General features: G+C 52.5%; 2 protein-coding genes across 10 annotated transcripts in view; one reads left to right on the top strand and one right to left on the bottom strand.

Annotated features, from left to right (window-relative positions):
- Positions 1-14,342, top strand: part of MTUS2 (microtubule associated scaffold protein 2) — a 399,745-nt gene extending 385,403 nt beyond the window's left edge. For all 4 annotated transcript variants that reach the window (XM_059892233.1, XM_025000067.2, XM_025000066.2 and 1 more), the window contains 5 exons: positions 2,400-2,473; positions 6,052-6,150; positions 7,170-7,289; positions 10,168-10,265; positions 11,447-14,342. In XM_059892233.1, the coding sequence (XP_059748216.1) occupies positions 2,400-2,473; positions 6,052-6,150; positions 7,170-7,289; positions 10,168-10,265; positions 11,447-11,660 (605 nt within the window). In that variant the 3' untranslated portion in view covers positions 11,661-14,342. The remainder of the gene's footprint in view (positions 1-2,399; positions 2,474-6,051; positions 6,151-7,169; positions 7,290-10,167; positions 10,266-11,446) is intronic.
- A 3,149-nt stretch (positions 14,343-17,491) lies between these two features.
- SLC7A1 (solute carrier family 7 member 1) overlaps positions 17,492-26,745 on the bottom strand; it is a 62,558-nt gene continuing 53,304 nt past the window's right edge. For 3 of the 6 annotated variants that reach the window (XM_024999940.2, XM_024999941.2, XM_059892099.1), the window contains 4 exons: positions 24,720-24,952; positions 24,364-24,530; positions 23,664-23,772; positions 17,492-22,409 (listed from right to left, as the gene is read on the bottom strand). In XM_024999940.2, the coding sequence (XP_024855708.1) occupies positions 22,306-22,409; positions 23,664-23,772; positions 24,364-24,530; positions 24,720-24,952 (613 nt within the window). In that variant the 3' untranslated portion in view covers positions 17,492-22,305. The remainder of the gene's footprint in view (positions 22,410-23,663; positions 23,773-24,363; positions 24,531-24,719; positions 24,953-26,745) is intronic. The other 3 variants (XM_024999942.2, XM_024999943.2, NM_001135792.1) reach the window with 2 other exon arrangements.

The raw sequence follows: 26,745 nt of genomic DNA, 5'->3' as shown, positions 1-26,745 counted from the left end.
CAGGTGGGCAAATGGGAGCAGGAGTCAGGATGGGGAACACATGTACACCCTTAGCTGATTCATGTCAATGTATGGCAAAACACACTACAATATTGTAAAGTAATTAGCCTCCAATTAAAATTAATTAATTAATTTAAAAAAAATTAAAGATGCTTGCTTCTTGGAAGAAAAGTTATGACCAACCTAAACAGCATATTAAAAAGCAGAGACATTACTTTGCCAACAAAGGTCCGTCTAGGCAAGGCTATGGTTTTTCCTGTGGTCATGTATGGATGTGAGAGTTGGACTGTAAAGAAAGCTGAGCACTGAAGAATTGATGCTTTTGAACTGTGGTGTTGGAGAAGACTCTTGAGAGTCCCTTGGACTGCAAGGAGATCCAACTAGTCCATCCTAAAGGAAATCAGTCCTCAATATTCATTGGAAGGACTGATGGTGAAGCTTAATACGTTTTAAGAACCAGAGTATCAGAGTTTTAAAATCATTTTTAAAGTGTTCTTTGTCAATAATGAGCCACACTGTGTTAGCAGTCAGTGTTCATGTGGTTGCCTCCTCAAGCTCTAGCCCCACCACCTCTGGGAACTCTTGATGCATTGAAGAGTCCAAGCTGGAGGCAAGGAGAGGGCAGGAGAGGAATTTCCTGAGAACCAATTTAATGTATTACCTGTGTCCTGAGAGCACATCTCATGCTTAGAGTACCAGTTCCCATCCTTGGATGAACACTGGAACCACCTGTTTTTTGTTTTTTGTTTTTTTTTTTTTAAGTACTGTTGTGTAGATCCCATTACAGACATTCCAGTTCGATTGCTCTGGGGATGAGGCCCAGACATCAGGGTTTTTTTAAAAGCTGCCCAGGTGATTCTAATATGTAGAAAAATCTGAGAATCACTTAGAGCATCGTGTTAAGTATGGGACAGAGTGCCATGACCTCGGAATAATGAAGTACATCGTGGGTACATAGATAGTTGCCATGGTTATGCTGTCTCCAGGATAGATGCTGACTTTAATTTGCTGGTGAGGTACTGGGATCTCCTGAAAATGGCCTAAAGCCCATCACCGTGCTGTAGGAAAATGGTCCCAGAAGAGGGGACAGGAATGGAAATGTTACATTGAGCGTTGCCTTTTGTTTGTGGATTTCATGTAAACAGACCTGGTAGATTTTTCTGATTAATGAAGTCTCACCTAGACACCACATCCAGGGACTCTGAATTATATATAATGTGCAGACAGTGCAGGCATATGTAACGGTAACGAAAATATTCATTATTATGGTTGATGCACTCAGTGGCTATTAACAGTAATCATTTAGACAGAGGCACATAGACCAGAAGGCCACATGGTTTTATGGCAATGAACTAATCATAAATTTTTTTTTTCCCTCCAAATGTAAACTTCAGCTGTAACAACTGGATTTCTTAGAGAGCTTCACGATCATTAGTTAAAAGACCTAGGTCAACGGGAACCACAGAATTTTTCCTAATTGCAGCTCATGCCAGCCAGGAAGATTATTATTAGTCTCCAGTACTCTCCTGTGCTAAAGCATATGATACAGGCTGATTAATGAGACCTTTCTTCCCTCCAGTTATAACTGGAAAACAAATTGCTTCTGTAGCTAGAATGAGACGGGCTTCATCCAGCTAATAAGACCATTCCCATCTGGAGAAAAATAGAATCCATTTGCTTAATAATTCTCACATAACATCTCTTCTGCCTAACTTGCAAATTACTACTGGAATGTCACTTTTCACAGAATAAAATTGTTCCAAACACTCCAAGAGGATTCCATCCAGTGAGTCCTTCATTCTGCCTGAATGTCTCAACGTTGACTCTCTGCTCAAGCAAACCCTAGCAATCTGTGGTTTCCAGAGTGTGGTCCAGAAGCCACCAAGGGGACCTTGCAAGCACCGCACTGGTCCCATTCACCTGTCCATTCTGCAGCAAGCCACACGCTGCTGTCCTTGGAAGACTCCCTCCTTCAACCTGAAAAGTGATCCTGGGAGGGAAGAAAGTGGAGATTTAACGTTAATCACTCAGTGGTTTTACCATCGGGAAGAGTTGGAAAATCAATGAGTGTTGTGAATGGAGAAGCTGATTCGGCTAGGGTGGTGGTCGAGCTGCATGTAAAGGGAGTGTGTGTGTAGGCGGCTCTGCTTGCTTCCCTCCTTCCTTTCTTTCCTCTTCCTCTCACTCTTTCTTCTTTTTCCCTCCTATCCTCTCTCCCTCTCTCCTAAACAACATCACATGCAATTTCAAACTAACGGAGAGATCTCTTTTGGCTTAAGTCTGCTATATGCTGGTGTCCGCTAGTCACTTCTGTCACCAGTCTTCCTCTGGCAAAAGAATCTTGTTTGACCCCTTTTCCAGAGAAAGATCAGCTTAACAATTTGATGTCTCCTCTGCAGAACTGATATCGACCCACGAGCTCGAAAAGAAAGAATTGGAAGAAAACTTTGAAAAGCTGCGGCTGTCATTACAGGTTAGTATTTCCTAACTCTGACTTTCAGGCAATGGCAGCAGACATCTCTTCCTGACAGTTCTTCCTGTCTGCAGGCATTTATGTGGCACCTGCTGTGTACTGGATCCTGCACTAAGCAGTGGAATATGAGGGATAAATAAGACCTAACTCCCTGCCCTTAAGGAGTTTTCTGTCTGCTCAGAGCTCATCCTTGCACAGAATGGATAATACCATTGGTGCCACGGACTGCTCCCCATGTGCTATGGTCAGAGCCATGTTTAGGGGAGGGGGAGGATTGGGGGCAGAGTATTCTAGGCAGGAGGAATGGGGTAAGAAGATTCATTCAGGGTAGAAGACATAGCAGATGCTCTGGGCATTGTTAAAGCAACTTCAATACCCTGGAGACAAAAGCTTCTTGCTTTGGGGCATCCCACTTCCAACCTACACAAAGCATGGGTCTCAGGTGCCGGGGCTGCTACCTGGCTTCCTCCTGGCCTTGAGGGGAGACTGACAGACCTCTCAGATCACTTGCCTGCCTCTCCCTCCAGCCTGCCAGAGATGCCCACCCCCACCCCCAACCCCCTGGCCAACTTCTTCTGTGAAAAGCTGTTGACTGTCCCCAGGCCTAGGGAAGGGCTGTCGGAGAAGCCAGGGGGAGGTTGGTGGCCCTGCCTCCGTTGGCAGCTGTAGGTGTCCCAGTCCTAGAAAGATTACCTTTGAAATATTAGGGACACTCACATTTGGAGGTTTGGAAGGCGAAGACCATAACTCAAACAGAAAGGCGGGAATTTTGCTTTTTGGATGGCTCACTTTCCCCAGGCAGTGTTTCTTACACAGTGTCTGCCCTGCCAAGCAGAAAATCTAGGATTATGGAGTGTCACACTATTGAGTGGACTTTGCAAAAAATTTTAAATGCAGCTGCTTGCTGCATGCCCACCCCCGATCCATCGATCCATCAGTGGGCCTGCATATGCCCCCATACCCCTCATGTGGCTTATCCTTGGCAGGTTTACCCCAAACTGCCTTCTTTGTGTCCCCTACGTTCCACACTGTGCTAAGTCGTTTCAGTTGTGTCTGACTCTTTGTGACCCCATGAACTGTAGCCTGCCAGACTCCTCTATCCACGGGATTCTCCAGGCAAGAATACTGGAGTGGGTTGCCTTGTGCCCCTCCAGGGGATCTTCCCCACCCAGGGATCTAACCCGCGTCTCTTACATCTCCTGCATTAGCAGGTGGGTTCTTTACCACTAGCGCCACTTGGGAAGCCATTCCACACCACCCAGATACATTACCCTAAGGAACACAAACCAGGAATGTAACAGCAGTACTGTAATGTATCAAAACCCCACAATAGTCCAAAACCAAAAGACAGAGTTTTGTTTCATCAGTGAGTCTTCACTTTGCCACGTCACACAGTCATGAACCGTGCACATTTTAGTGGTGACTCACCGGCAGAACCCATTTGAGCTGGAGACTTTCAGGTACCAGGTGGGTGCAGCTGCTTAAACCAATTTCCTTGGGCTAATGGCTACTAGAGAAACAGGTTTGAGTTAAAAGATTTGAGTTTGGGGCTTAAATCCCACTGTATCTCCTCTTAATAGATTTTAAATCATGGACAGTTACATAAGCTGTAAACATTAGTTTACTCATCTGTAAAATGGGGATAATACCAGTTCCTTCCTCAAGATATGAGCAGCTTAAGGGAAATAAATATGTGTCAACGAAGAAAACTAATCAATAGTCAATCTAAGAAAGAAATGGATAATTTTATTCAAGCCAACCTGAGGATGAGAACCCAGGAGACAATCTTCATGTGGAATACAGTCATATACAATGGAATACTATTCAGCCCTGAAAAGGAATGAATTTTGCCATTTGCAGCAACATGGATGAACTTGAAGGGTGTTATGCTAAAAGTGAAATAAGTCAGGCAGAGGAGGACAAATACTGTATGATATCACTTAGATGTGGAATCTAAAAAATACAACAAATTAGTGAATATCACCAAAAAAAAAGAAACAGAGTCTTAGGTATAAAGAACAAGTTAGTGGTTAGCAGTGGTGGGGAGGGGCCACATGGAGGCAGGGAGACAGAGTATAAGACAGTCTCAAGGATGTATTGTACAACATGGGGAGGATAGCCAATATTTTTTAAAAATTGTAAAATGGAAAGTAATCTTTCAAAATTGTATCTAAATTTTTTTTTAATTTAAACAAAGACAAAAATCCCTGAGATTGTCCCACCTGTTATAGGTCAATGCACAGTTGTATAAATTTTTGAAATAAAAGATCTAGCATCAAAGTCGGAGAAGGCAATGGCACCCCACTCCAGTACTCTTGCCTGGAAAATCCCATGGACGGAGGAGCCTGGTAGGCTGCAGTCCATGGGGTCGCTAAGAGTCAGACACGACTGAGAGACTTCACTTTCACTTTTCACTTTCATGCATTGGAGAAGGAAATGGCAACCCACTCCAGTGTTCTTGCCTGGAGAATCCCAGGGACGGCGGAGCCTGGTGGCCGTCTCTGGGGTCGCACAGAGTCGGACACGACTGAAGTGACTTAGCATAGCATAGCATAGCATCAAAGTAACACATTGTCAGTGCACATGGTCCAACAGGGTGAGCAGCAGGTCACTATGACACCTTAAAGGATTGAGAAAGGAATCTTATCTCCTAAGGAGTTACCTTGCTGGCACCTGGAAAATGTACTTTTTTTTTTTTTGGTCTGGTGAGCAGGCATCCCTGTGTCTTCCAAGGGGATCCAATTAATGCATAATGCAGGTACCCAATGCACACTGAAGAGGGGTAGTGGCCCAGATGGGCAGAGATGGTATTTTATGTTTAAAATTTTTCTGGTCATGCCTTAAAAATAAATACATTTCATCACGTGTAAGGTGTATAGAGCACTAGGCAACAGCTACTTCTTTATAATAGTTCCAGGCAATGTCACGTATATCATCATCATTATGGTACCATAGTAATGACATAGGAGGCAGAATCCTTCAGGACCTGTTGTCACCGTGTTTAGTGGGGTTGGCGGGGGCGGGGGAGGGGGCGGGGTGTGCTCGGGGCTCAGGCAGAGCAAGGAGTCAGGGTCAGTTTGACAGCTTCTGGCTTGAACTTTACAAATACAGAGAGTTCTTCTTTGAGATGGATTAATTGTCCTTCTTGAAGTCTGGGCCGGGGGTTGCGGCTAGAGGCCAGACTAGACACCTCTCTGCTGATGGTTTGCCTCTGTGAGGTTGGTTATTGAATTACTAAATGCCCCCCCTGCTGCAGGCTTCTTGTTGGGGCAGAAGCGAGACGGCATTCCCGTCTCAGAGTCAGGTCTCCTGCTTTGGGCACCCCCCGCCCCCCACACTTTCTGTGCGGCAGCAACATTCACCTGTCAGTGTCTTGTGGTCCGTTCTGGACAAGGCACCAAGGTGGGGAGACAGTGGGCACTTGGGGGCCTCTCCCCCTGGCATGTGATGCCCTTTTTGTGGGACCCAGTGGGGCCCCCCTGACCTCACTGCCCCGTGAGGAGCAACCCGGGCAGGGGGTGCCTCCCAGGGGCTGTGTCTGTGAGGATCGAGCTAGATGTCTCATGCGTTACCTGCAGGACCAAGTGGACACGCTGACCTTCCAGAGCCAGTCTTTGCGGGACCGAGCCCGGCGCTTCGAGGAGGCTCTGAGGAAAAACACGGAGGAGCAGCTGGAGGTACCATGAGCTCTCAGCCTCCTAGCACCCTGCAAGCCTGGTGCTCCCCCAGCATCACCCCAAAGACAGAGCCCCTGTGCTGATCTGACTCCAGAGCGACAGTGGTCGGGGCCTGCCAGGATTTTAAACATACATCCATAGGCACCTGTCCTGAGTCAGGACAGCTGTGGGTTCTCCATCTGAGTGTTATTCTTGCTGCATTTCACAGGGCTCCCCAGCCACTGTCCATGAGCCCCTGGGACAAGCTGGACCTGGAAATGCCTCTGCCTCACCCTTACCCCGACCCCAACATCTCATTCCTTCCCAACCCCAACTCCACAGGGAGGCATTGCTGAAGGTTGAAGGTTTCTTTTTCCAGAAACCCTGGCAAAATTCTTTCCCTCTATGTAGGGTTGCCAGGTGAAATCCATGACACCCAGTGAAATGTGAGATAAATGAGCTTTTTAAATACGTCTCCTACAGTACAAAAAAGTTGTTTATGTTACATTCAGACTTAATTGAACATCCTGTCATTTTATTTGTCACATCTGGCAGACTTACTCCAACAGTTCTTTTTCCACAATGCCTTTTTAAACTACTTTGCTCATTTCCTACGCAGGGTGTGGAGCGGGCGGGGCTGACCATGGGCACAGGTAGGGACCTGTACCAATCTTTGCCTGTGTGTTGAACCAAGTAGCCTGGGCGAATGTTAAAGGCCAATGTTGAATTTAGTGTTTTTGCCCACTAAGTTCCCTTGGGGGGCTGGGCTGGTAATATCCAGCCACCCCAGTATCTGACATTTCAGGGACTGATGGCCTCCCCTCTTCTGCTCCCCATGAAGCTGGATTTTTAGTCTCACTCCCAGTGGAAACTCCTGGGCATCTTTATCAGGGAGGACTGTGAGCATTCTCGCCCACCTGCCCCTTTGCTCTTATTAAGCTTGTTAACAGAGACTAGATTTCACTGAGTTCACAACACTGGTGAATGCTGGGCTTTGCCGGGGTGCCTGGGAAACAGCTCCTTACTCTCTGCCCCTGCAGATTGCCTTGGCTCCTTATCAGCACTTGGAAGAAGACATGAAGAGTCTGAAACAGGTGTTGGAGATGAAGAATCAACAGATACATCAGCAGGAAAAGAAGATTCTTGAGCTGGAAAAGCTGGTGAGTTGCCTGTAACCCTGGGAGGCCCCCATAACTGGCATGATATTCCCGCTGCCCTTGTGGGTGAAAGGATTAACAGTGTTTGAGGGAACACCCGACCCTTACCTGTCCATTGCTTGCACCTGAGCAGAAAAGATCACAGATGAGGCTCCAGGCCTTGTTTTGGGAGCCAGGAGTTCAGGAATCTCAGACATGGCCTCGTTTGTACAAGTCTAGAGCGCATCTGAGTCCCTGTCTGCATCGCCATCCATCACTGTGAACTGCTAACTTCTCCCCTCCCAGGGGAGGACGTGCAGTGAGCCTGCATCCGGGGGGCATCGCTGATGGGCACCAGGCACTGTGCAGACACTTTGTGTCTGTTCAGTAATTCCGACAGCAATCCATTGAGTGGGATTCCATTGTCAAGAGTCTCCTTTTACAGATGCAGAGATGGAGGCTTAGGAAAAGGTCTTGTCTCATCCAGAGCCAGTTAGTGGCCCAGCCCAGGCAGGAACCATGAGCCAGAGCTCCAGGCCTCGGCTTCCACCGGGTTCTGGTTCCCAGAGAACTAGCAAAGGGCGTGCCTTTCGGGGAATAGAGTGCTCAGAGTTCACTGCCAGACCCTGTGGGTACAAGTGTTGCAACTGAGATAGTAGTCCAAAGTTAGCAGCAGGGAGGCCTGCCTCCAAAGAGATACTATCTTGATGGGAAGGTTGGCCCAAGGGACTCATATAGAGTCATTTTTTTTCTTATCATTATTTTTAAATTTTTGATACTATAGAAGGAAAATATGTGCATTATAGGTAATTATAAGATAAAAATAAGGAAATTAAAATGCCATATTTCTACCACTGTTAACACTTTCTGAAGGCTTTCCTCCATACAAGTGTACACACCCCAATAAACAGCACGTGCACACACACACACACGCATGCACGCACACAGGCACATGCGCACGCACACACACACACACACACACACAGATTTTGCATCCTGCTTCTTTTCAGTTAGCACATCTTCAACTCACCATCTCAGTAAGTGATCATCTCCTCTTAGCTTTTAAAGTTCTCTGCATGTCTCGGAAATGTCCTGGCAGCTGGTTTATCCAAACCAGGAGCTGGTCCCAGACCACCTGTTGCATTCAGTCATCATGTCTGCTCTCCTGATCTAGCACCATCCTTCTCTGGGCATCTCTAGCTGCACAGATGCTTATCCGTTAGGATGGGAGCAGATGGGGCTGTGAGTGCCCATTACAGCATCCTGGGTGATGCTGGCGTCCTGGGACCTTCCAGCAGCTTAGCTTGAAGGCCAGTGGGGCCAGCTGAAGTAGACAGAGCCCTGCCCCTCTCAGCCCTGCAGCCCTCCTCCTCCAGGCTGGACTGTCTGCATCCTTATCTGGTCAACCAGCAGCCTCTGGGTTTATCAGGCTATTTTTAGCCCTGCTCTAGGCACTCTGTGGGCATGCAAGAGTTCATTCCAGAAACCTTTCCAGGCAGGGGTGGGGGCAGGGAGAATTGATTGAATCACTTCCCATTTCCTAGGAGGGCTTCCTTGGTGGCTCAGATGGTAAAGAGTCTGCCTGCAATACAGGACACCCACATAATATCCCCTGGATCGGGAAAGATCCCCTGGAGAATTAAATGGCAACCCACTCCGGTATTCTTCCCTGGGGAATTCCATGGATAGAGGAGCCTGGCAGGCTGTGGTTCATAGGTTCGCAAAGAGTTTGGACACAACTGAAGCAACCTAGCACACACAGGCATAGTGAATTACATATGCACAATTTATGTGTGTGCCTATATTGGATTCCTGTGTAGAATACACTTCTCATAGTGAGTGTCTCCGTGCCCCTGCCATTGTCAGAGATGAGCCATAAGCACCCCCCAGGGTCCAGTTTGGCTGGTGGGTCCCCTGGTTCTCCCTATCGGGTCCTCCGCCCTGCACTGGCACCTCTGGCAGTACCTGTATGCACAGCACCACATTCTGAATTAATGGAGGGATGAAAATATCAGTAATGTGGACACTTTCCCTCCTGAGGCTCTGGGCAGCCAGGAACGTGCAGCTCAAGCCCAGCTTTGCACACGAACAGAAAATAACATCCTCCTCCATGGTGGTTATTCCTTTGAGACTTAATGCCCGCTCTCTGTCCGTGTGTCCCCATGGCCTGAGACCTAGCTGAAGTCGAGCTCCATTCTAAGATGAACTGAGAAATTCTTTTTTGAAAAGACTGTGAAGAACTCCCGCGTAGGGTGGTTAAGGAAAACCACCACCCCTCCGTGCATCGGGCCGAGGCATCAGAGTGGAAGGACTGGGCTCTAGCCAGCTCTTCAGCAAGGCTCCCACGCCCGCCTCATCTTTGTTCCCAGGAAATGCATGCATGCTAAGTTGCTTCAGTTGTGTTCAAGTATTTGCGACCCCATGGACTGTGTAGCCCACCAGGCTCCTCTGTCCATGGGTTTCTCCAGGCAAGAATACTGGAATGGCTTGCCATTTCCTTCTCCAGGAGATCTTCCAGACCCAGGGATTGAACCTGGGTCTCCTACATTGCAGGCAGGTTCTTTACCCCTAGCACTGCCTGGGAAGCCCCATAATTCATAATATATACACACAGACATATTATATACCTACATATATATAAGAAAGATATACATATATATATATATATATATAAAAAACAGTACTTTTAGAGTGCACTCTGGTATTTTTTATTCTGTTCTTTTGTTTAAAAAAGCAATGCTGGTCACATCCCTCTAGCCTGGTTTTATAGCTGATGCATTGCAAACTGCAGTTTGAAAAACACTGTTTTAGATAATCCTCCAAAACCCAGAAGCCAAGGGCACTGGTCTGTCATCTCCCCCAGGGCCTGGCTGCAGAGCTCTTGACACTGCATCTTTTATAGGCAGAAAAGAACATTATCCTGGAAGAGAAGATCCAAGTTCTCCAGCAGCAGAACGAAGACCTCAAGGCCAGGATCGACCAGAACACCGTGGTCACAAGGTAGGTGGGCCTGGGTGATGGAGCCTCGGAAGCGCGTGTCCCAGATAGAATAGCTTTGTTCCTGACCTTGGAGGGCTTTGCTTTTGTCCTCGCTCCTCCGAGCCCCAAGGCTTTCCCACGCAGGCTCTCCGCGCTCCCCACGTGGAGGAAAGCGTAGAACACACTGCTCTGAGCACCCAGCCGATGCCCTGGCTCCACGGAGCACCCTCTTTGGTGGAAAGGAGTGGGGTGGGCTAAAGCGTGTGGCACAACTGGCAGGGGCGGGGGCAGGAGCGGTGGGGATGGTGGAGGAGGTTTTGGAAGGGCTGCCAGCTGGGAGTTCCAGGCTAAAGAAAACAGCCATGTGAGCCAGCCGACCCTGGGCTCCAGCAGTGGGGCCCTCGACTGCTGCCCTGGCGCTCGGCCAATGGCAGAGGGGAGCTTCCCCGCCGGAGGGCAGGAGGGAGGGACCTGGCCGTGCAGCCGCTTTCATCTCCGTGCTCCTAACCTGCTCCGAGGCTCCGACTTCTGGAAGGGAGGAGCAGCAACCCGGCTGCAGTGAGGACAGAGGCACAAAACACATCGGGTTCCTTTCTACTTGGCATCCATCAGCTGCAAACATCCATGGAGCATCTGTTAGGGCCGGGCCCCAGGCTGGATGCCGAACACTGGAGGAGGGACCGCTCTGGCCCCGTCCTCCAGGGCTCCAGCTCCAGCAGGCGACCAGATGCACTGCCCAGAAGGTCACAGCGCGAGCTGACTGCTGCCAGGGAGGCCCAGGGCGAGGGCAGGCTGCGGAGGCTGATGGCACCACCGATTCCCCGGGGCTGTCCTTATCGTCATCGCCTCTTATGTCTGCGCCGCTCAGCACCCCCCACACCAAGCCCCTCTTGCCTCTTCTTTCATGCCTGCAGCTTCTGCTCTGTCCACTGGCCACCAGCGCCTCCCCTGACTCAGGGCAGAGGGACTGTGGGTGAAATCAGGTGTTGGCAGAGAGACTCTGGGAGAGGACTGTGTGGGTGGGACAGGTGGCGATCATGTTTCAGCCCCCGGGGTCTTGGTCCCTGAGGTCCACAGGAACCCACCACCCACCCCGTTCCCTGTGCGCCCCTGGGCCTGGCCGACCTCAGGCTCAGTGTCTTGCTCTGCCATTGCTATTCTGACTGTTGCTTGTTCCCACCACACCCCCAACCCCCGTGCAGACAGCTGTCGGAGGAGAACGCTAACCTCCAGGAATACGTGGAGAAAGAAACGCAGGAGAAAAAGAGACTGAGCCGAACCAATGAAGAGCTGCTATGGAAGCTCCAAACCGGGGACCCGACCAGCCCCATTAAACTGTCCCCCACATCCCCTGTGTATCGCAGCTCCTCCTCCGGGCCCTCCTCTCCCGCCAGAGTCAGCATGACGCCCAGATGACGCCACCACGCTGCGGGCCGAGCTGCGGCGCCCGGTCCACGAGGGCTCCCACCCATGGGGAGTGGTGACCGCCACGGGCCGGCCCGCCTGGCCCCGCGCGCATGCCCAGTCGCTACGTGGCGGCCTCCCATGCGCGCATGCCCAGTCGCTGCATAGCCGCATCCCAGGCCGAGCCCTCTTCTAACCCTCGTGTGTAGGACTGTCCCGGGACGGGCACTTAGGAACGTGTAAACGGTAGTGTCTCATGTGCAAACGTTTGGCCATAGTCAGAGCCAAAAGAAGGAAATGCCAGTTGTCCTTGAGCAATGAACTTTCACTGCAGAATTTCAGGTTAGTTAACAAACAGCTCAGTTTTGACTCTCCATTGAATAATCCTTGTGTACTGCACCGGTATGTGTGTATATTTAGATACACGTATATACACATGCAGCGGTTCTGAATTGCATTTTTTATAACATGAAGTGCTGACGTATTTTGGTGACGGTCAGCAGTTTTCTAACTCGTGCCTAAGAATTATTGGGAAATGAAAATGCATTTCTATCTACCTTCCCAGGAATATTTCTACCCAAAATAGAAAAAGGAAAAAAAAAAAAAGATACAGAGAAGAAGCGCCTTTCGACCTACCACCATGTGGTACTCTGTTTAACACAAACACCAGCCATTCGTCGGTAACTACCTTTGAAACAATCAGCTTCTTAGTCAACATGACGTGAGGTCACTATTACTCCATCCACAGATTTTAATTATCGACATTCCTGTCCTGAGTGGATAAGGGGCAGCAGTGAGAAACCCTGAGGGGGATGAGCAGTTTTGCAGATGTTAACTCAAGACCAGTGGATCGCCTATAGTCTTGTAAACACAAGTTTTTGCTTTTTTCCTAAATGGCATCTTGGAATCCATCATTCGGCTATTGCATCCTTGGGAAAATATGGAAGCACATGACCTTAGAGAATGAGGGTGAGAATGGCCTTGGAGTTTGCCAAGACTATTCACGCTCCATCCTCAAGAAGGAAAATTGCTGATAGAGGCTGTATTCTGACTAAGCGTAGAGGAGAAGAACGTCCTCTGGCATCCTGTTTGATGTGATGCTATAAATGGTCAACCTACCAAAATACGACCCTCAGCCCTATTTCATTGCCCCGCCCCACTTCAGTTAGGTTCTGTAACCCAACCTCATTCTTGTACATTGAGCAGCTCAGGGGTTCTAGCAGGGGCTTCCAGAAAACCAGTTCTTTTGTCCTGGGGGGATCAGTTCCTGGTTGTGCTAGATCATTGCATGACCTCCCAGAAACCCAGGTGTCTTTTTCTGCTGGATGGTCAAGCTATACCACAGCTAAGAGAGGTCTCATCTTTGGCTCAGGAGGTTCTTCCAAAGAGAGGAGCCCCAGGAAACAGCCAGCCAGTGGTCATAGGCTTCTGGACTGGCATTTGTCTCCTAAATGGATTAGAATGGGGAAGAGATTCCTGTAGTGCTGTGGACCATTAGAAGCATAACACACAAAGTAGTTTCAGCCATTAATACAGTGGTGATAATGACGTCTTTACTGTTCGTGACGAAGACTCTGTACTTTTCTCCCCAAGGCCCCTCAAAGTGGTCCTGAGCACAAGACTGATTCTGAGCAAACCCGAGATAGGCAGACTTATGTAGATACGCTTTGTGGGGTCAGTCACAGAGCAGGAAAGAAACGGCTCAAGAAAGGGTCCCCTGGCCCAGAGCCCCTGCCTGCTCGTGGCATATGTGGCCAGCATGAAGACAGACCTGGTCTGTGTTCCTTGCATGAGTCAAGCTTGGGCTTCCTGGCCTCCCATACATCTCATTTCTAGCAAACCTCCAGGTTTTTGCCCATCCTGGGGACATAGACAGGAGATACCCAGTGAAGAAACATTTCTTTTTCCGTTTAGTGGGTCTGCATGATGCTGTGATGTTGAGTTGGGCATCCCGTTAGAGTAGATGATGCCACGTTGACTAAAATACACGAATATGTATTCTTTTAGCAGGCACCACCTGCAGACACAGTAGCTCAGCCCTCCGAACTAGGAACTGCTTCCATAACGGCACCTGCTAAATGCAGTCACACAGCAATACAGATGTCAGTGTTACGTTAGAATGTGGTCTGGTGTGTTAGCCTGTTGCAGTCACAGTTGTAGTGGTGTTAGAACCAAGTAATCCCCCACTAGGTGACTAGAGCGTGGCTCTAACCATCCCTGACCTTGGGTACCTGAGCTAATTCCCACAATGCCCTGGCTTCCTTTCCTTGTCATGGACGCCCATCATGTATGGCTCCTATCCCCAAACTCTAGGGGCAGCAGCGCCTCCCCCACTTCACCTCTCTCTCCCCGACTCCCAACACTGTTAGGACTTGGACCTCTGTTTCTCTGGTGTCCACCTCCCAGGCTGGAGCTGTTTCCACAGAGAAATGCTACAGCCTCCCCACCTGTCTCGAGCAAACCCACCCAACCTCACCAACCTCTCCTTGGCGTGTGGGATGCTGTTGGTGCCCTGCTCACCCCCAGCCCACCACACGCCCTGTGAGGTTCCAGCTGGGTGTCGGAGCGCGGACAGGCCGTGGAGCCAGCATACTTGGTGACCATCTGAAGGGGGTCACTCGTTCCTTTTTTGGCCCCTGCGGTTTCTGTGTTGCATTATTTGTGTTTGAAGCATATTAAAATGAACTTGAGGGACCTTCTGTGATATGCACTTGATGTGACCATTGGCCTGGCCCCCCTCAGGCTTCAGGAGGTCAGGAGTGGACTGGGAGGCCCGAAGGCCAGGTTCCCTCTGTGTGCACGCCAGGGTCAGCTGGTCATCACTGAGTCTTGAGACCCTCTGCTCCAGTTTAGCAGGGTCCCTGCGCCCAGCTTGTAGCCTGGGACTTTCAGCAGTCTTCCCCCAAGCTTTGGGGGCTCGGTGGCTCTGCTCCTTGTCTTCAGGTAGCCAGGTTGGACTGGAGACCGTCAGAAAAAGGACACAAGAGATCAAGTACAAGCCCCTCACCGTCAACTTCAAATTCAGATGCTGACCTGACTTTCTACCCTAAATGGGCCTGGTCACTTTGTGTCTGGGTGGTCACAGAGTTCTCCTCTCAGAGTGGCCAGGGGGCCACTGGCTCCTAGCATGGGGGCCATGGTCACAGCACTTCCTTGTCCTGCGCTTTCTCATGCCTGCGGGGTTCACGGGACCCCAAAAAGCACTGAGCCAGGACACTCCTTTAACCTGAAAGCATTCAACCCCTCCCACCCCCTTAATACGGGCTTTCAGGCTGGACTGCAGCCAGTTAGCAGGGGCACCAGGGGCCATGGGAAGACTCCAGTCAGTCTGTTCCCCCAAGCTGCTGCTGACCAGGAGCCCCTTGGCAGGTGATAAAGGCCCCTGAGTTACTCTGGACCCACCAACACCATCCTAGACCCCCTGGCTCACTCATGCCTCCAGATATTGGTGATGGCTGCCAATTAACGATTTACTCATCAACACATCCCAATCTGTTCATGTCTTTTGGCGCCTCCTGCCACCACTTTAATCAGAACCACCCTGCATTATCCTTCCCCCCACCATGCATCAGTACTGCCACTTAGCAAAGGGATGCTGGCGCCTGGCCCAGGGCCCCGTGGAGGAACCAAAGGTGGAACAGCCTCCTGGCAACAGAGAACCGTGTCCCCGACGGTTGCTAGGCAGCAGTCGAGAGAGAGACCTTCGAAGTCAACCACTCAGTCTCCGCTCTGTGGTCTCTGGGAGTCCACAGCGGCTCCCCCACTGCCTGGGAGGCGGGGAGGAGTGTGGAGGGTGAGGCTCGGGTAGAACCAGGGCAAATGTGTCTCCCCTGCTGCTGGAGGTGAAGGCTGTTATGCTGTGGATGCATCTGAGAGCAAACCTAGCAGTGGGGCCAGGGAGGGGGGTGTTGGGTGGGGGGTTGGTGGATGGGACAGCCCTCCTGCCAAGCAAGAGGCAGGGCCTTGCCCACAGTGGGGGAGGGGGTGGTGAATCTGGGTCAAATGCTTAAAAAACATCGCCAGAGGCTAGAGCTAATTCACTTAAGTTTGCTAAATATCTTTTTTTCCCCATTTGTTTCCCTTTGGAACCAGTCTGCTTCTCTGGAACTTCTCTATAAACAAAAGCAGGACACTTGGGGTGTCTTGACCTACCAGCTCGGTTTTTTGCCCCCTCAGCGTGAGGGATGAACAGGTGAATTTGTCTGGGTTTCCCAGCGCAGGCATCACGAGGGATAGAGAGTTGTCTAAGTGGGCCCCTCCCCTCCTTACAGGGTCCCACCTCCCCACAGACAAGCCAGCCCATGGGCTTAGCTGCTGCTGATCGGTTTAACTGCATTCAAATCTGTGCAGCACAGCGCATCAGCAGGCGCTCAAGAGGCAACCGCAGGGATTCAGGGAGTAAAAGTGTCAAAGTCCGACCCCGTACCTTCTCTCTATCCGCCACTGCACCCCTCCCCCGACACCCCTACTCCCTCGCAGTCCCAGATGGGTGTTGAGAAGTAGGCCAGAGACTGGCTGCATCAACAGACACACTGTCTGCTTTATTCCCTAAGCCTTGCTCACATCGCATTTATGGCTTCATGGACAAGCTTGGATGGCAAAATGACACGATGCCCCTTTGGAGAGGGGCGCACAGGGGTACCCCCCTAATAGAGGTCCCCGCCCTCCTGGCCGCCTGGTGACTCAGCAGTCCTGAAGGAATCCACGTGATTCCTCCCCACTGCGGAGGCCGGGCTGTCGGGGGCAGCCTCTGACTCACCCACCAGTCGAGCTTCTCCAGGTGACTGCCCAACCCCCGGCCTCCAGACGGGAGTGGCTTCAGAGGCCCTTGTCCGGGTTTCCTGGGAGACGGGTGGAGCCGGGTAGGGGGGCTCTCCAGGCGCCCGTCTCTAGGTGGCGGCGTGGCGCCGCGGCACCGGCCTCTCCCGGCTGAGGGGGGCTCCACGCGTGGACCCGGCCAGGTCGCCCCCAGGTCCGGGCGCTTGGGAGCAGTCAGCCCGCCCAGATTTCAAGGGCTGGGGTTCGGCGGTGCCTGCAAGACAGCACAGGGCACAGATCGCCCTGGGGCGGGGTGAGGTGGTGGGGTGCTGGCTTAGGGAGGCAAGTAGGGGCACCCCGCCTGCGCGCGCTCCCGCCGTCCAGCCCAGGCGAGCGGCAAGCCGCGTGGCCCACGGGTGGTCCTCGCTTGTTTGATGGTGGGCATGCGGAGGCGGGGTGGGGCGGGGCCTGTAGCAGCAGCTCCCTGCCCTCCTCTTAGTGAGGAAATGCCACTACGCATCTTCCTGCTGGGATCACACCGCGCCTCGGGGTCTGAGAATTGGGGCCACTCGACTGAACGCACCTTTAATGCAGAAAAACGCCTCCTTTCTCAAGTGGGGCCGGGGGAGGGGGTGATGGTGAGCGCTCAAGGTTTATAACAGCCACACACCCCGCCTTCCACCCCTGTCCTGCAAGCATGCCATCCCTGACGACGAGTGTGTATGGGGGAGGTGGAGGGCAGTGCGAGGCCAAGGGGTTCTGGGCACAGGTCGCGGGGCGGGGGTGGGTGTTGCTGCACTTGATGACAGCAGCCTCATTCCCCACCATCTGGGTGGCGGGGAGATCTGTGGGCCCCAAACCCGAGGCGACCTGGGAAGAGTGGGCAGTTAGGGAGATGATCCAGGGGCCCCCTGGCTGCGGATTCCGCCCCCTCCCCCCGACCCCAGCTGTGAGGCAACGCAACATCCGGCTGTGAGATTCAAGAAGCAAAGACCAGGCTCTGGGACTCTCCAAGCCACACCCCCCAACCCCTCACCACCCTTTCCATAGCTACCAGAATTCCTAAGACCGCACTGGACAGCCAGGGCCGTAGATGGGAGTTTATTAGGATTTGCAGAAGCATGACGGGATGTACCAACAAAGTTTGACTTTATAACATGAACTATTATGGCATCAATGTACCAGCAAAACTGGGATACAGAGCACAGGTTCACATTTTTAAAAGGCAATGGACAATGTCTACTTTTGTCCTTAAAATAAAAATGGGGGGTGGGGGTAGGGGGAGGTATGAGGGGACGGCGAGAGGACCAGCAGAGGCCAATCTGATTTGCAGTTAGCTGTCAGAATCTAAATCTAGTATTGCAATTATAAGAAACTATAAGAAAACTATTAGAAAAATAGAACATCAAACGAGCAAAAAAATATTACACAATTTACATAATAAAAAACACAATCCTCTTAATAATGGCTCCATGTTCAGTAGAAGAAAAAGTACACTGGAGAACCCACACACCTTCAGGTTTGACAATAAACCAACCCTCGTGGAGACTGTCACCCCTGTGTGCTCCTTAGACTAATCCACGCTTAAAGGCACAACGTAAGCAGGAAACTTATCTTAAATAGATATTATAAACTTCTCCAATGGGAAAATAAGTCCCAAACTTAAAAAGTTTGTCATCAAGAAACACAACATCATACACACCTTGTTAATAATTTAACAAGGCCTGAATGCCTCTTCCCAGCCATGCTCCGACCCTGAGAAATCTCATTTGGACTTCAAGCCGAGGTCTCACGGTGGTGTGTTCAGCCAGCAGTTTGGCACGTTCACAGGGTGGTCCTGGAGAAGGGGGGGCTCCTGAGAACTGCGCCCCGAGACCCCTGGCTGGTCCACTTCCTCTTGAAAGAGCACTGCCACCCAGTGAAGCAATGGGCACAGAAAGACTGGATCATAGTGATGAACAGGAAGGTCAGTTGACTTTTTTTTCTTTTTCGCCTTAACCACCCATTAGGCATCATAACTACGATGATGAGATACGGAGTGTTTGTAGCTTCTTGCACCACTGGATCAATAAAGCATTTTGTCCCCCAAAAAGTCCACAAGAGTCTGATAAACTGTACATCTCGCTCCCACTAAGGAGCCTTACATAATGCTCTCATTACCAAGGCAGACAGATATTAATATATTTTAAATTATACATAAAATTATACACAACACATATTTAGTTCCATCTGAAGTTGAATTCACACACCTGCGTGGACATGCCACAGCCCTGCCTCTCTGTCCATACTCACACACTGGGGCGACGGACCGGCATGAAGCCGCTCCCTCTGGTCTCCATGGGGGTGGTTCTCAGGGGTCAACAGAACAAGCGGCTCTTAGTGTGTCAAAGTGGAGTGTCCACCCCTGGCGCGGGGCCAGGCCTCTTCTCTGCAGCAGCGAGGCCCCCGAGTACCCGTGGGCTCACCTGCAACAGGGTGGGGCTTTTACAAGCTGTGTCCACACATCCTGTGCTGACGGATCTGCTTCCAATGTCAGGCTAGTCGCCATCCTAGGCAGGACCCAGTCAGCTCACCGTACCCGCCTGGCAGTGGGGGTGGCGGGGAGGAGACCTAGCCCAGCCTGGGTTCCCATTCCCCACCCCCCCTCACCCCATGCACAAAACAGCAAACACAAGCGCAAGGCTCCTGCTTGCAGCCCTCCCGGTGAGAACAGATGTGACCAAGGGGCAGAAGGGAGTGACAAGGGCCCCGGGGGGCTCAGGGTGGGCAGAGAAGCCCCACAAGGCTGTAGTCAACCTGCGGGTATCCAAACGCCACGGGACCAGGTGGTCGATCACTTGATGGAGACCGAGGGGCTCAATGGAACAAAACCCAAAGCGGGGGAGATGCAAGTGATGCTGATACTGTATCAACTAAGCAGCAGTCGTTCGACCATGGCTCTATCACACCCCACCTCTGGGTTTCTAAAAACTCACCTGGCCCAAAATCAGGGAGGAGGTGTAGGCAGCGGGGGTTGGGGGCCATGCAGGGTCCTGATTGCCCCCAAAAGGTCCCATCCCCACCCAGGGGCTCACGTCTCCCCTGCCCACGGGCCCAGCTGATTCTCCAGAGACACTGCGCCCCTCACTCTCCCACACAGGGCCCGGGGGACCCCGGGTTTTCACAAGGTCACGCACGTGCAGGGAGGGGCCCACAAGTGGTGGGAAGGGGCACTTCCTCCCCACAAGCAGGTCTTTCCAATGTGAGTATTTGGGGCTGGTGCCCAGGGAACCGAGGACACAACATCCCCAGGGAGTGTCTCTGGAAAATAATAGCCAAGCCATGAAACTGAGTCTGGGCGGGGCTGAGATGTGAGACTGTTGGGCACTTCCAGTGGTTATTTTCTGCCTGTGTGTGTGTGTGTGTGTGTGTGTGTGTGTGTATTTATGTGGTATGTTATGTCTCTGTGTGTAATGTCTGTATGTGTGTGTGTTGTCTCTGTGTGTGTCTCACACTTTTGTGTGCATATGTGTATGTGTTATATCTGAAAAGTGTGCATATGTGTATGTTATATCTGTGTGTATATGTATATGTATATACATATGTGTGTTGTCTGTGTATATACATGTGTGTATGTGTGTCTGTGTATGTATGTATGTTGTCTGTGTATCTTGTCGCTGTGTATACGCGTGTGTCCATCTCAGGCACAGGAAGGCAGGCCGTGGTAACAATGTCTCCCATCCCTGGTGGGGATAGGACATTTCAGGGGCAATCAGGCCCCCCTACATGGCACCCCCCACCCCACTTACACCTCCTCCCGATTTTGGGCCAGGTAAGTTTTTACAAACCCAGAGGGGGTGTGATAGAGCCACTGTCTGCAGACACTGCTCAGTCTCTTGGCAGCATGGCCCCCGCACAGAAACCCCTGGCAACGGTATGAAAGCCTCTCTTCACAAAAGCACGGGTCACTGAACCCCGTCCAATGACCCAGGGATCCTTTCCTCAGATGGGGCTCTGGCCCGGCGTGGAGGGTGGGGGCTTCTGATACCAATGGGGGGCATTTCGGCACAGCCCCTGGGCTCCAGGAGAGGAGGGCGACCATCTGTCAGGACAGGCTGCCCGTGAGATGCTGAGACACACCTTCTCAGCTGGAGGACGAGGCGTGTAGCTGACTCAAGTGTCAGCTGTGCACAGTCTGCTGGGGGCGGTCAGGCTCAGAAATTTCAGCCAGAAATAAAAAAGTGAGAGAAACTCTACCCGCCACCTTTCCTGGATACCCTCGTTCCCTTACACTCTCCACCTTGGTGGAGAACAGCAGACAACAGACAGGAGGCTAGCGGGCCCCAGGAGGAGAGCAGACAACCAAAACACCTCAACGAAATAAGTTAAGATTCATCAAAATAGGGTACAGCACCAGCTACATAAACCTAAATACTTTTCTTTGGAAACCCGAGCTTCGGGCTCTTGTCCCCACTTTGCAAGATTCGCAAGTGAGACTGTGAATAAAGCTCCCACGAGCGACCAGAGGGGACGACGAAGCCTGCAACCGGGGCTGGGCCCTCACCCACCTGGGCCAACCCTGCTTCACTCATTCTTGCATTTTTTTTTTTTTTCCTCCAAGAACTTTCTGGGGCAGAGGGAGAAAAGCCAAGAGCCATCAGTTTATCAGGCTTCTTTCTACCAGTTTTGTGTCAAAGGGCAGAGGGGGAAGATAATGGGAGCTAAGCTTCACAAGCAGCATTTACATTTTGTGTGGAGTCAGAAATGCCAGCCCCTCACCTCCTGCCAACGCAGGCCCTTCCGTCCCCTGACTCCACTCTTGGGAAGGAAGGCACGGCCCACCTCCAAGGAGTGTCCCTGGGGCATTGGCAGGGAGCGCCATGTACACAGGGACACGCAGTCATCACGGAGGCAGGGGTCCGGGCCTAGGGTCACCAACCCGCAGCATCCAATGACACACAGAGCACGCGAGAGGGACAGCATGGGACCCCACACCGTCCCCTGCAGGCAGACCCCTACACCCTGAACGATTCAGGGAACGACTCGGCCGTTTTCCACATCACCATTACGCACTAGCTGGATTGCGTGGCGACTCACAGCCAAGGGACAGGAGGACTCCATGTGACGATGAGACGCATGAGGGGCCAGAGGCAGCTGAGGGGCAAGGGGGGGCTGTGCGCCACTCAAGACGAGAGGACACTGGCCTGGGTAACCTTGAGACCCACGAGCAGCAGGAGGGCAGGACCCCGTGAGGAGCCGGGACCATGGGGAGCACTCAGCTAAGCTCCGCTCTTTTGAGGCAGGTCCTACGGAAATAGTGTCACGTTCCAGTTACTCAGGACTCAGCCGAAGCAGCAGCAGGGACCTGCTGGAGGGCTGGCAGGGGGGAGCCTGGTCCCCTGGCAGGAGTGTGCAGAGTGCGGGCCAAGCCCCCTGCCTGGAGGGAGGGGGCGGTCACAGTCCAGCGACCCTCTGGAGGCAGCTCAGAGGGCCGAGCAGGAGGAGATGATCTGGCCTTCCTCTCTCAGTAAACTAAACCGCTGGGGCGGGGCATGGGCACAGCCAGGGGACAGACACCCGGCACCGGGGCGGCTGTCTGGGGCTGGGCCAAGGCAGGGACGGGACCCGGCACGGCACCCCCGGGATGGAGGCCCGGGGTCCCAAGGTGACCTCCGTTCTGCCCGAGGCCGCAGCAGCCGGAGTGCCGGATGGGCGAGGAGAATGGCTGCCGTCCTTGTCCGGGAGGAGGCTCGGAGGCAGGCGGTGGCCAGTCCCGGCCCTGGCCAAGTGGCCCCGCAGAGAGCTGCCGGGGGGTCGGGGCCACGGGCCACACGTGGACTGTGTTGAGCTCTGGGCGCGTGGGCTGGGTGGGGTGGTGGTGCAAGGTGCTGCGGGGGTCTCTCGGGGGCTGGCCCATGTGTCACTTGCAATGATCCAAGTGACCGTCAGGAGTCCTTGAGGGGTCGGCGGCCAGGGTCGCCTCCTCGCTGTGCCAGAGACCGTAGCCAAAGTAAATGAAGAAGCCTGTGGGCCAAGGGCAGAGACGGGGTGTGAGTCCGGGAGGTGGCCCTGGGGTCAGGGCCTCACGAGAGGCCTCTGCAGGCAGCCTGCCCCCCAAGTAAGCCCACATGACTTCCGGCAGGGTCACCTCTACAGCTGGCAAAGGCAGGCGCATCTTTCTGGGCAGCCTCATGCTTGGCAAGCCACTGGGGGGGACCCCTGGAGGGGCGCTGGTGCCTCTGCCTCATCCACTGCCCACCTGGCAGGGCGGCTGCCCTGCGGCTGCTGGAGGAGCCAGGACAGACCCTCCAGAAGTTGAGCTCGGTTTCCAAGGGCACTAGGGCTCCCTGGGCTCCTCACGCTGTCTGTTATAGCTTCTGTTTTTCCCATGAGTGGCTTAGACACCCAGGTCACGTGGGAATTCATGCAACCCACCAATTCAGTCATTCCGGTGAGTTTCAGGGGCCATGGGGGTCTGTGGTGGGACCCAGAGATCTGTGCCCCTAACTACCGCCCCCCACACTGGCGGGGTGCCACCTTTGTGCCAGTGACAAGGGAGAGCAGTCCTGGAGCCAAGGAGCTTGTGGAGGGCGCTCAAAAGCAGGCATCCCCCACCTCTGCAGGGAGGCAGGGAGCTAACCTCCCTACCCCTCAGTCACTGGGGAATGGGGGTTTGGCCATAACTCAGCCTGAAGGCCACTGCTCTCATCAGGGATATAGCCCAGTCAGGCCAGTCTCCCAGCCACCAGCACTACTGGGTCCATTTCTGCAGCTCAGGCTGCTGGAGGCCTGCAGAGGGGCCATGGTTGGTGCAAAGCAGGGCCAGGCCCCAAGGGGGACCTCTAGTTCTCCACGGGCCCAGCCAGTCCCTGTAGCCCAGGGGGCCAAGGGCGGGGCTGTCTAGATGATGCTGTCTGGGGTGAAGAAGGTGGTGCTCTGTCAACAGCAGACTCATGGGCTGGTTCTTTGAACATTGAGCTCTTTCCCAAATAGACAGCTGGTTCAGGCAAAGGCTTTACAATTATCTACGAGGGAGGGAGGACCCACAGCCTACCAGGTGTTCCTCACTGTCAGAGAGAAAACCACTGACTACACGTGTTTTCACTGTGTTTTGAAATTGGAAACGGGGGCAGCTGGAGGATGCAAGCCAGCCAGCCAGTAGCAGAGAGGACAACGAGCTGCTGGGCATGAGGGGGTGGAGGCGAGTGGGTGAGTGGGGGGCCTGAGAGATGCTGGGACACCACGTGCTGGTCACCTCGAAACCCACGCCTCACGTACCAATCAGCATCCACACGGCAAACCGGACCCACGTGCCCTTGTCCAGCTGCATCATGAGATAGACGTTCACGAAGATGCTCAGGACGGGAAGGACTGGCAAGAAGGGCACCTGCGGGGACAGGCAGCACAGCATCAGGTGTGACGGGCGGAGAGCATGAGACAGCAGAACCACCCGAGGGGCGCGCCCTCCCAGGCCTGATCTGGACGGGTGGGGCTGTGTGGGGAGGGGCTGAGTGCCAGGCCCCACTCCGGCAACCCCCATCCCCTCAGCACCCCCAGTACACCCCACAGGCAAACCCTCGCAGGTGGGAGTTTGTTCCGAGCGACACTAATTGCCACAGTGAACTTGCGTCTCACTTCTGAGCTTGCTGAACGATCTTATTATTTGTAGACTCTACGCCTGAAGAGGCCCTGGTCATCTCTGAGGCCTGGTAATGACACACGATCCACCAGGCAGACGTTTACTTATGAAAAGCTTACAGGATGCGGGGCACTGCCTCACCCAAGGGCCTGGGGCCAGCCTTTCTCAGCAGCACTGTCTGTGCCCGGCTCACATGCCCCTGAGTTTGGCCAGCAAGCACCTCACTCCGCACACCCAGGCCTGCCGGAGCCCAGCAGAGCAGGGTGGCCTCCTGCAGGAGAGTCAGGATCATGGTCTCCAAGGGGTGGGTCCCTCCAACTGTCAGGCTGAGCTGTTTACCTTGAATGAGAGCTTGGTCTTGCTCTCGGGCTGCCGCCAAATGATGGCCGTGACCACGGAGCAGAGGAAGGCAGAGCCCATGAGTAGAAAGACTGCCCACAACTCCCCCTTCACCAGGGCGTCCTTGCCAAGCACAGCTGCCAGGCAGAAGGTGATGACCAGAAGTGCTAAGAGGGACAGACAGAGAAAACCACACTTCAGTCATTCCCCAGGTTCCCAGACAGATCAGTCCTTCCCAAAACCCCAGGAGGGTTGGGCTCCATCTCTGCGAGCACCAATCCCAATTAGGGCAGAATAACTGACATCGTGGTCACCCTGGGACCCCAAACACCACATAGGGAAGGGCAGTCTCTTACCTAGGAGGCTGGTTGAGATGTTCACGATCAGCCCGGAGAATTTGGAAGGCTCCGTATTTTTGGGTGAGAGTATGGTTTTCAAAGAAAGCCTCTCTGCTTCTGGTAAAAAGCCCGTCTGAGAATCGCTGCTGCTCACCAATTCATTCTGGTCAACTGGATCAAGCTCATCACTAGTCCTGGCCATCTGGTATACCGTGTTGGGCTGCTCGGGCTGGTATCTGTGAGGCAGCATACTGTTTAGCCATCAGATTAGGCTTTAACTCAGCAGAAGTACACACACCCTAACTCATAGTAAGCCTTCAAAGGGAAGCTGCCTAGGACACAAGGCATATAATGGGAAGAAGATGGTCAGAATGATACGTGTGTGTATGCTAAGATGCTTCAGTTGTGTCCGACTCTTTGCGACTCTGTGGACTGCAGCCCACAAGGCTCCTCCGTCCATGGGATTCTCTAGGCAAGAATACTGGAGTGGGTTGCCGTGCCCTCCTCCAGGGGAATCTTCCCGACTCAGGGATCGAACCTGTATCTCTTATGTCTCCTGCATTGGCAGGCAGGTTCTTTACCACTAACTCTCCGCAAATAGAAACAGAGGAGACCTGGGCCTCACTCCTGCCTCAGGGCAACACCTTCTTCCTTTTATGTCTCTGTTTTGAGGCAACTTGACCTCCACCATGAAACAGCCCAGAGGAAGATGCTAAGACCGTTTCTCTCACTCTGAAAAGCAGCACTAGCCCTTAAGATATGAGGCCACTCACAACAAAACTGCAGTTGTAGGAAGCTAAAATACAGACAGAAATAGAAAGCAATCATATTAGGATCCTATTCCGTGCAGAGAGCCAGAGAAACATGTCTGCAGGCTGATGGATTTGAGAAATTCTATTTGCATGATTTAATTGGATCAATTTATTTAAAAACTCTAAGTGCCTTGGGATAAATAACTCTTTAAAGCTGGGTGAAGGACCAACCCTATGGCATGATTTCCAAGACACAAGCCACCTGCAAGTGAAGCATTCATTCTAAATGAGGCTACTTATCTCCCCAGCCAAAAGGAACAGAGCTCCAATCTCCTCCACCAGCTTCAAAACAGGCAGTCCTTTTGCATTATTCTGCATATAATCTACGAGTGAGTATGAAGATACTTCACCATTTTTTTCTTTCACTGACTCACTTAACAAGAAGGTTGGGGGAGACTCAGAGAAGATTGTAGCACTGAGCTCTTGGGAAGAAACACGTGGTCGGAAACACTAGCTCTAGCTGATTCTCCAGAGCCACTACTGAGGCTCAGCCCAGGGACGGTAGCTGCAGAGCATGTTAGGGATGGAATCCATGACTTGGCAAGATTAAAGCTCTGCAAAGTAGGGGGCCTCTCGCCAGGAGACCACACTGGATGTCTATGCTACCTGAGGTCACCCCTGGGAGCAAGGAAGCAGAGCCCTGTCTCCCAGAGCAAAGGAAAATTGGAGCAGAGTGAGCATGGAGAGAGGGGTGCTGTGGCGGCCAGGAACCCCAGGACACCAAGCCCCGGCCCGGATCTGCTGTGTCATGGCCCTCCACAGGGCCGGCCCCATCCGGACGAGACTCAAAGCAAAACCTGGAGAGTTTTCCTGCACATTACCCCCAGCTCTCCAGGCCCTGTAACGGGACTCTCACCTCCACGGAAGCATCACAGTGTCCCTAGTTCTCCCTGTGCCCACCAGGGCCAGGCCCTAGTCTCCAGTCCAAACTGAGATCGTTACCCTCAGCCTTCAAAAATTCTGATCCAAAGATCCAGCCCCCAGCCATCAAGTTGATAACCTGTCTCTGTCTTCCAGACATCCAGCCAGAAAAATCAGAGCACGTGAGAGAGCGACAGCTGTGGAGCCAGCCCGGACTCCTTTCAAGGCTATTCTCTATAACTAGACTTTCAAGCACCAGGTCCCACCCTCTCCCATGCAGTTCCCAAAGGAACGATCCACAGTCTCAAGTTTATAGCGTATAAACCGTTAACATGAACTGGTAGCAGGAAGCTGGCAGGGGGCGTCTGCTC

The sequence above is a fragment of the Bos taurus genome, chromosome 12 (genome assembly GCF_002263795.3).
Source record: "Bos taurus isolate L1 Dominette 01449 registration number 42190680 breed Hereford chromosome 12, ARS-UCD2.0, whole genome shotgun sequence".
Lineage (NCBI taxonomy): Eukaryota > Metazoa > Chordata > Mammalia > Artiodactyla > Bovidae > Bos > Bos taurus.
This window is presented reverse-complemented; position numbering and strand designations above follow the sequence as displayed.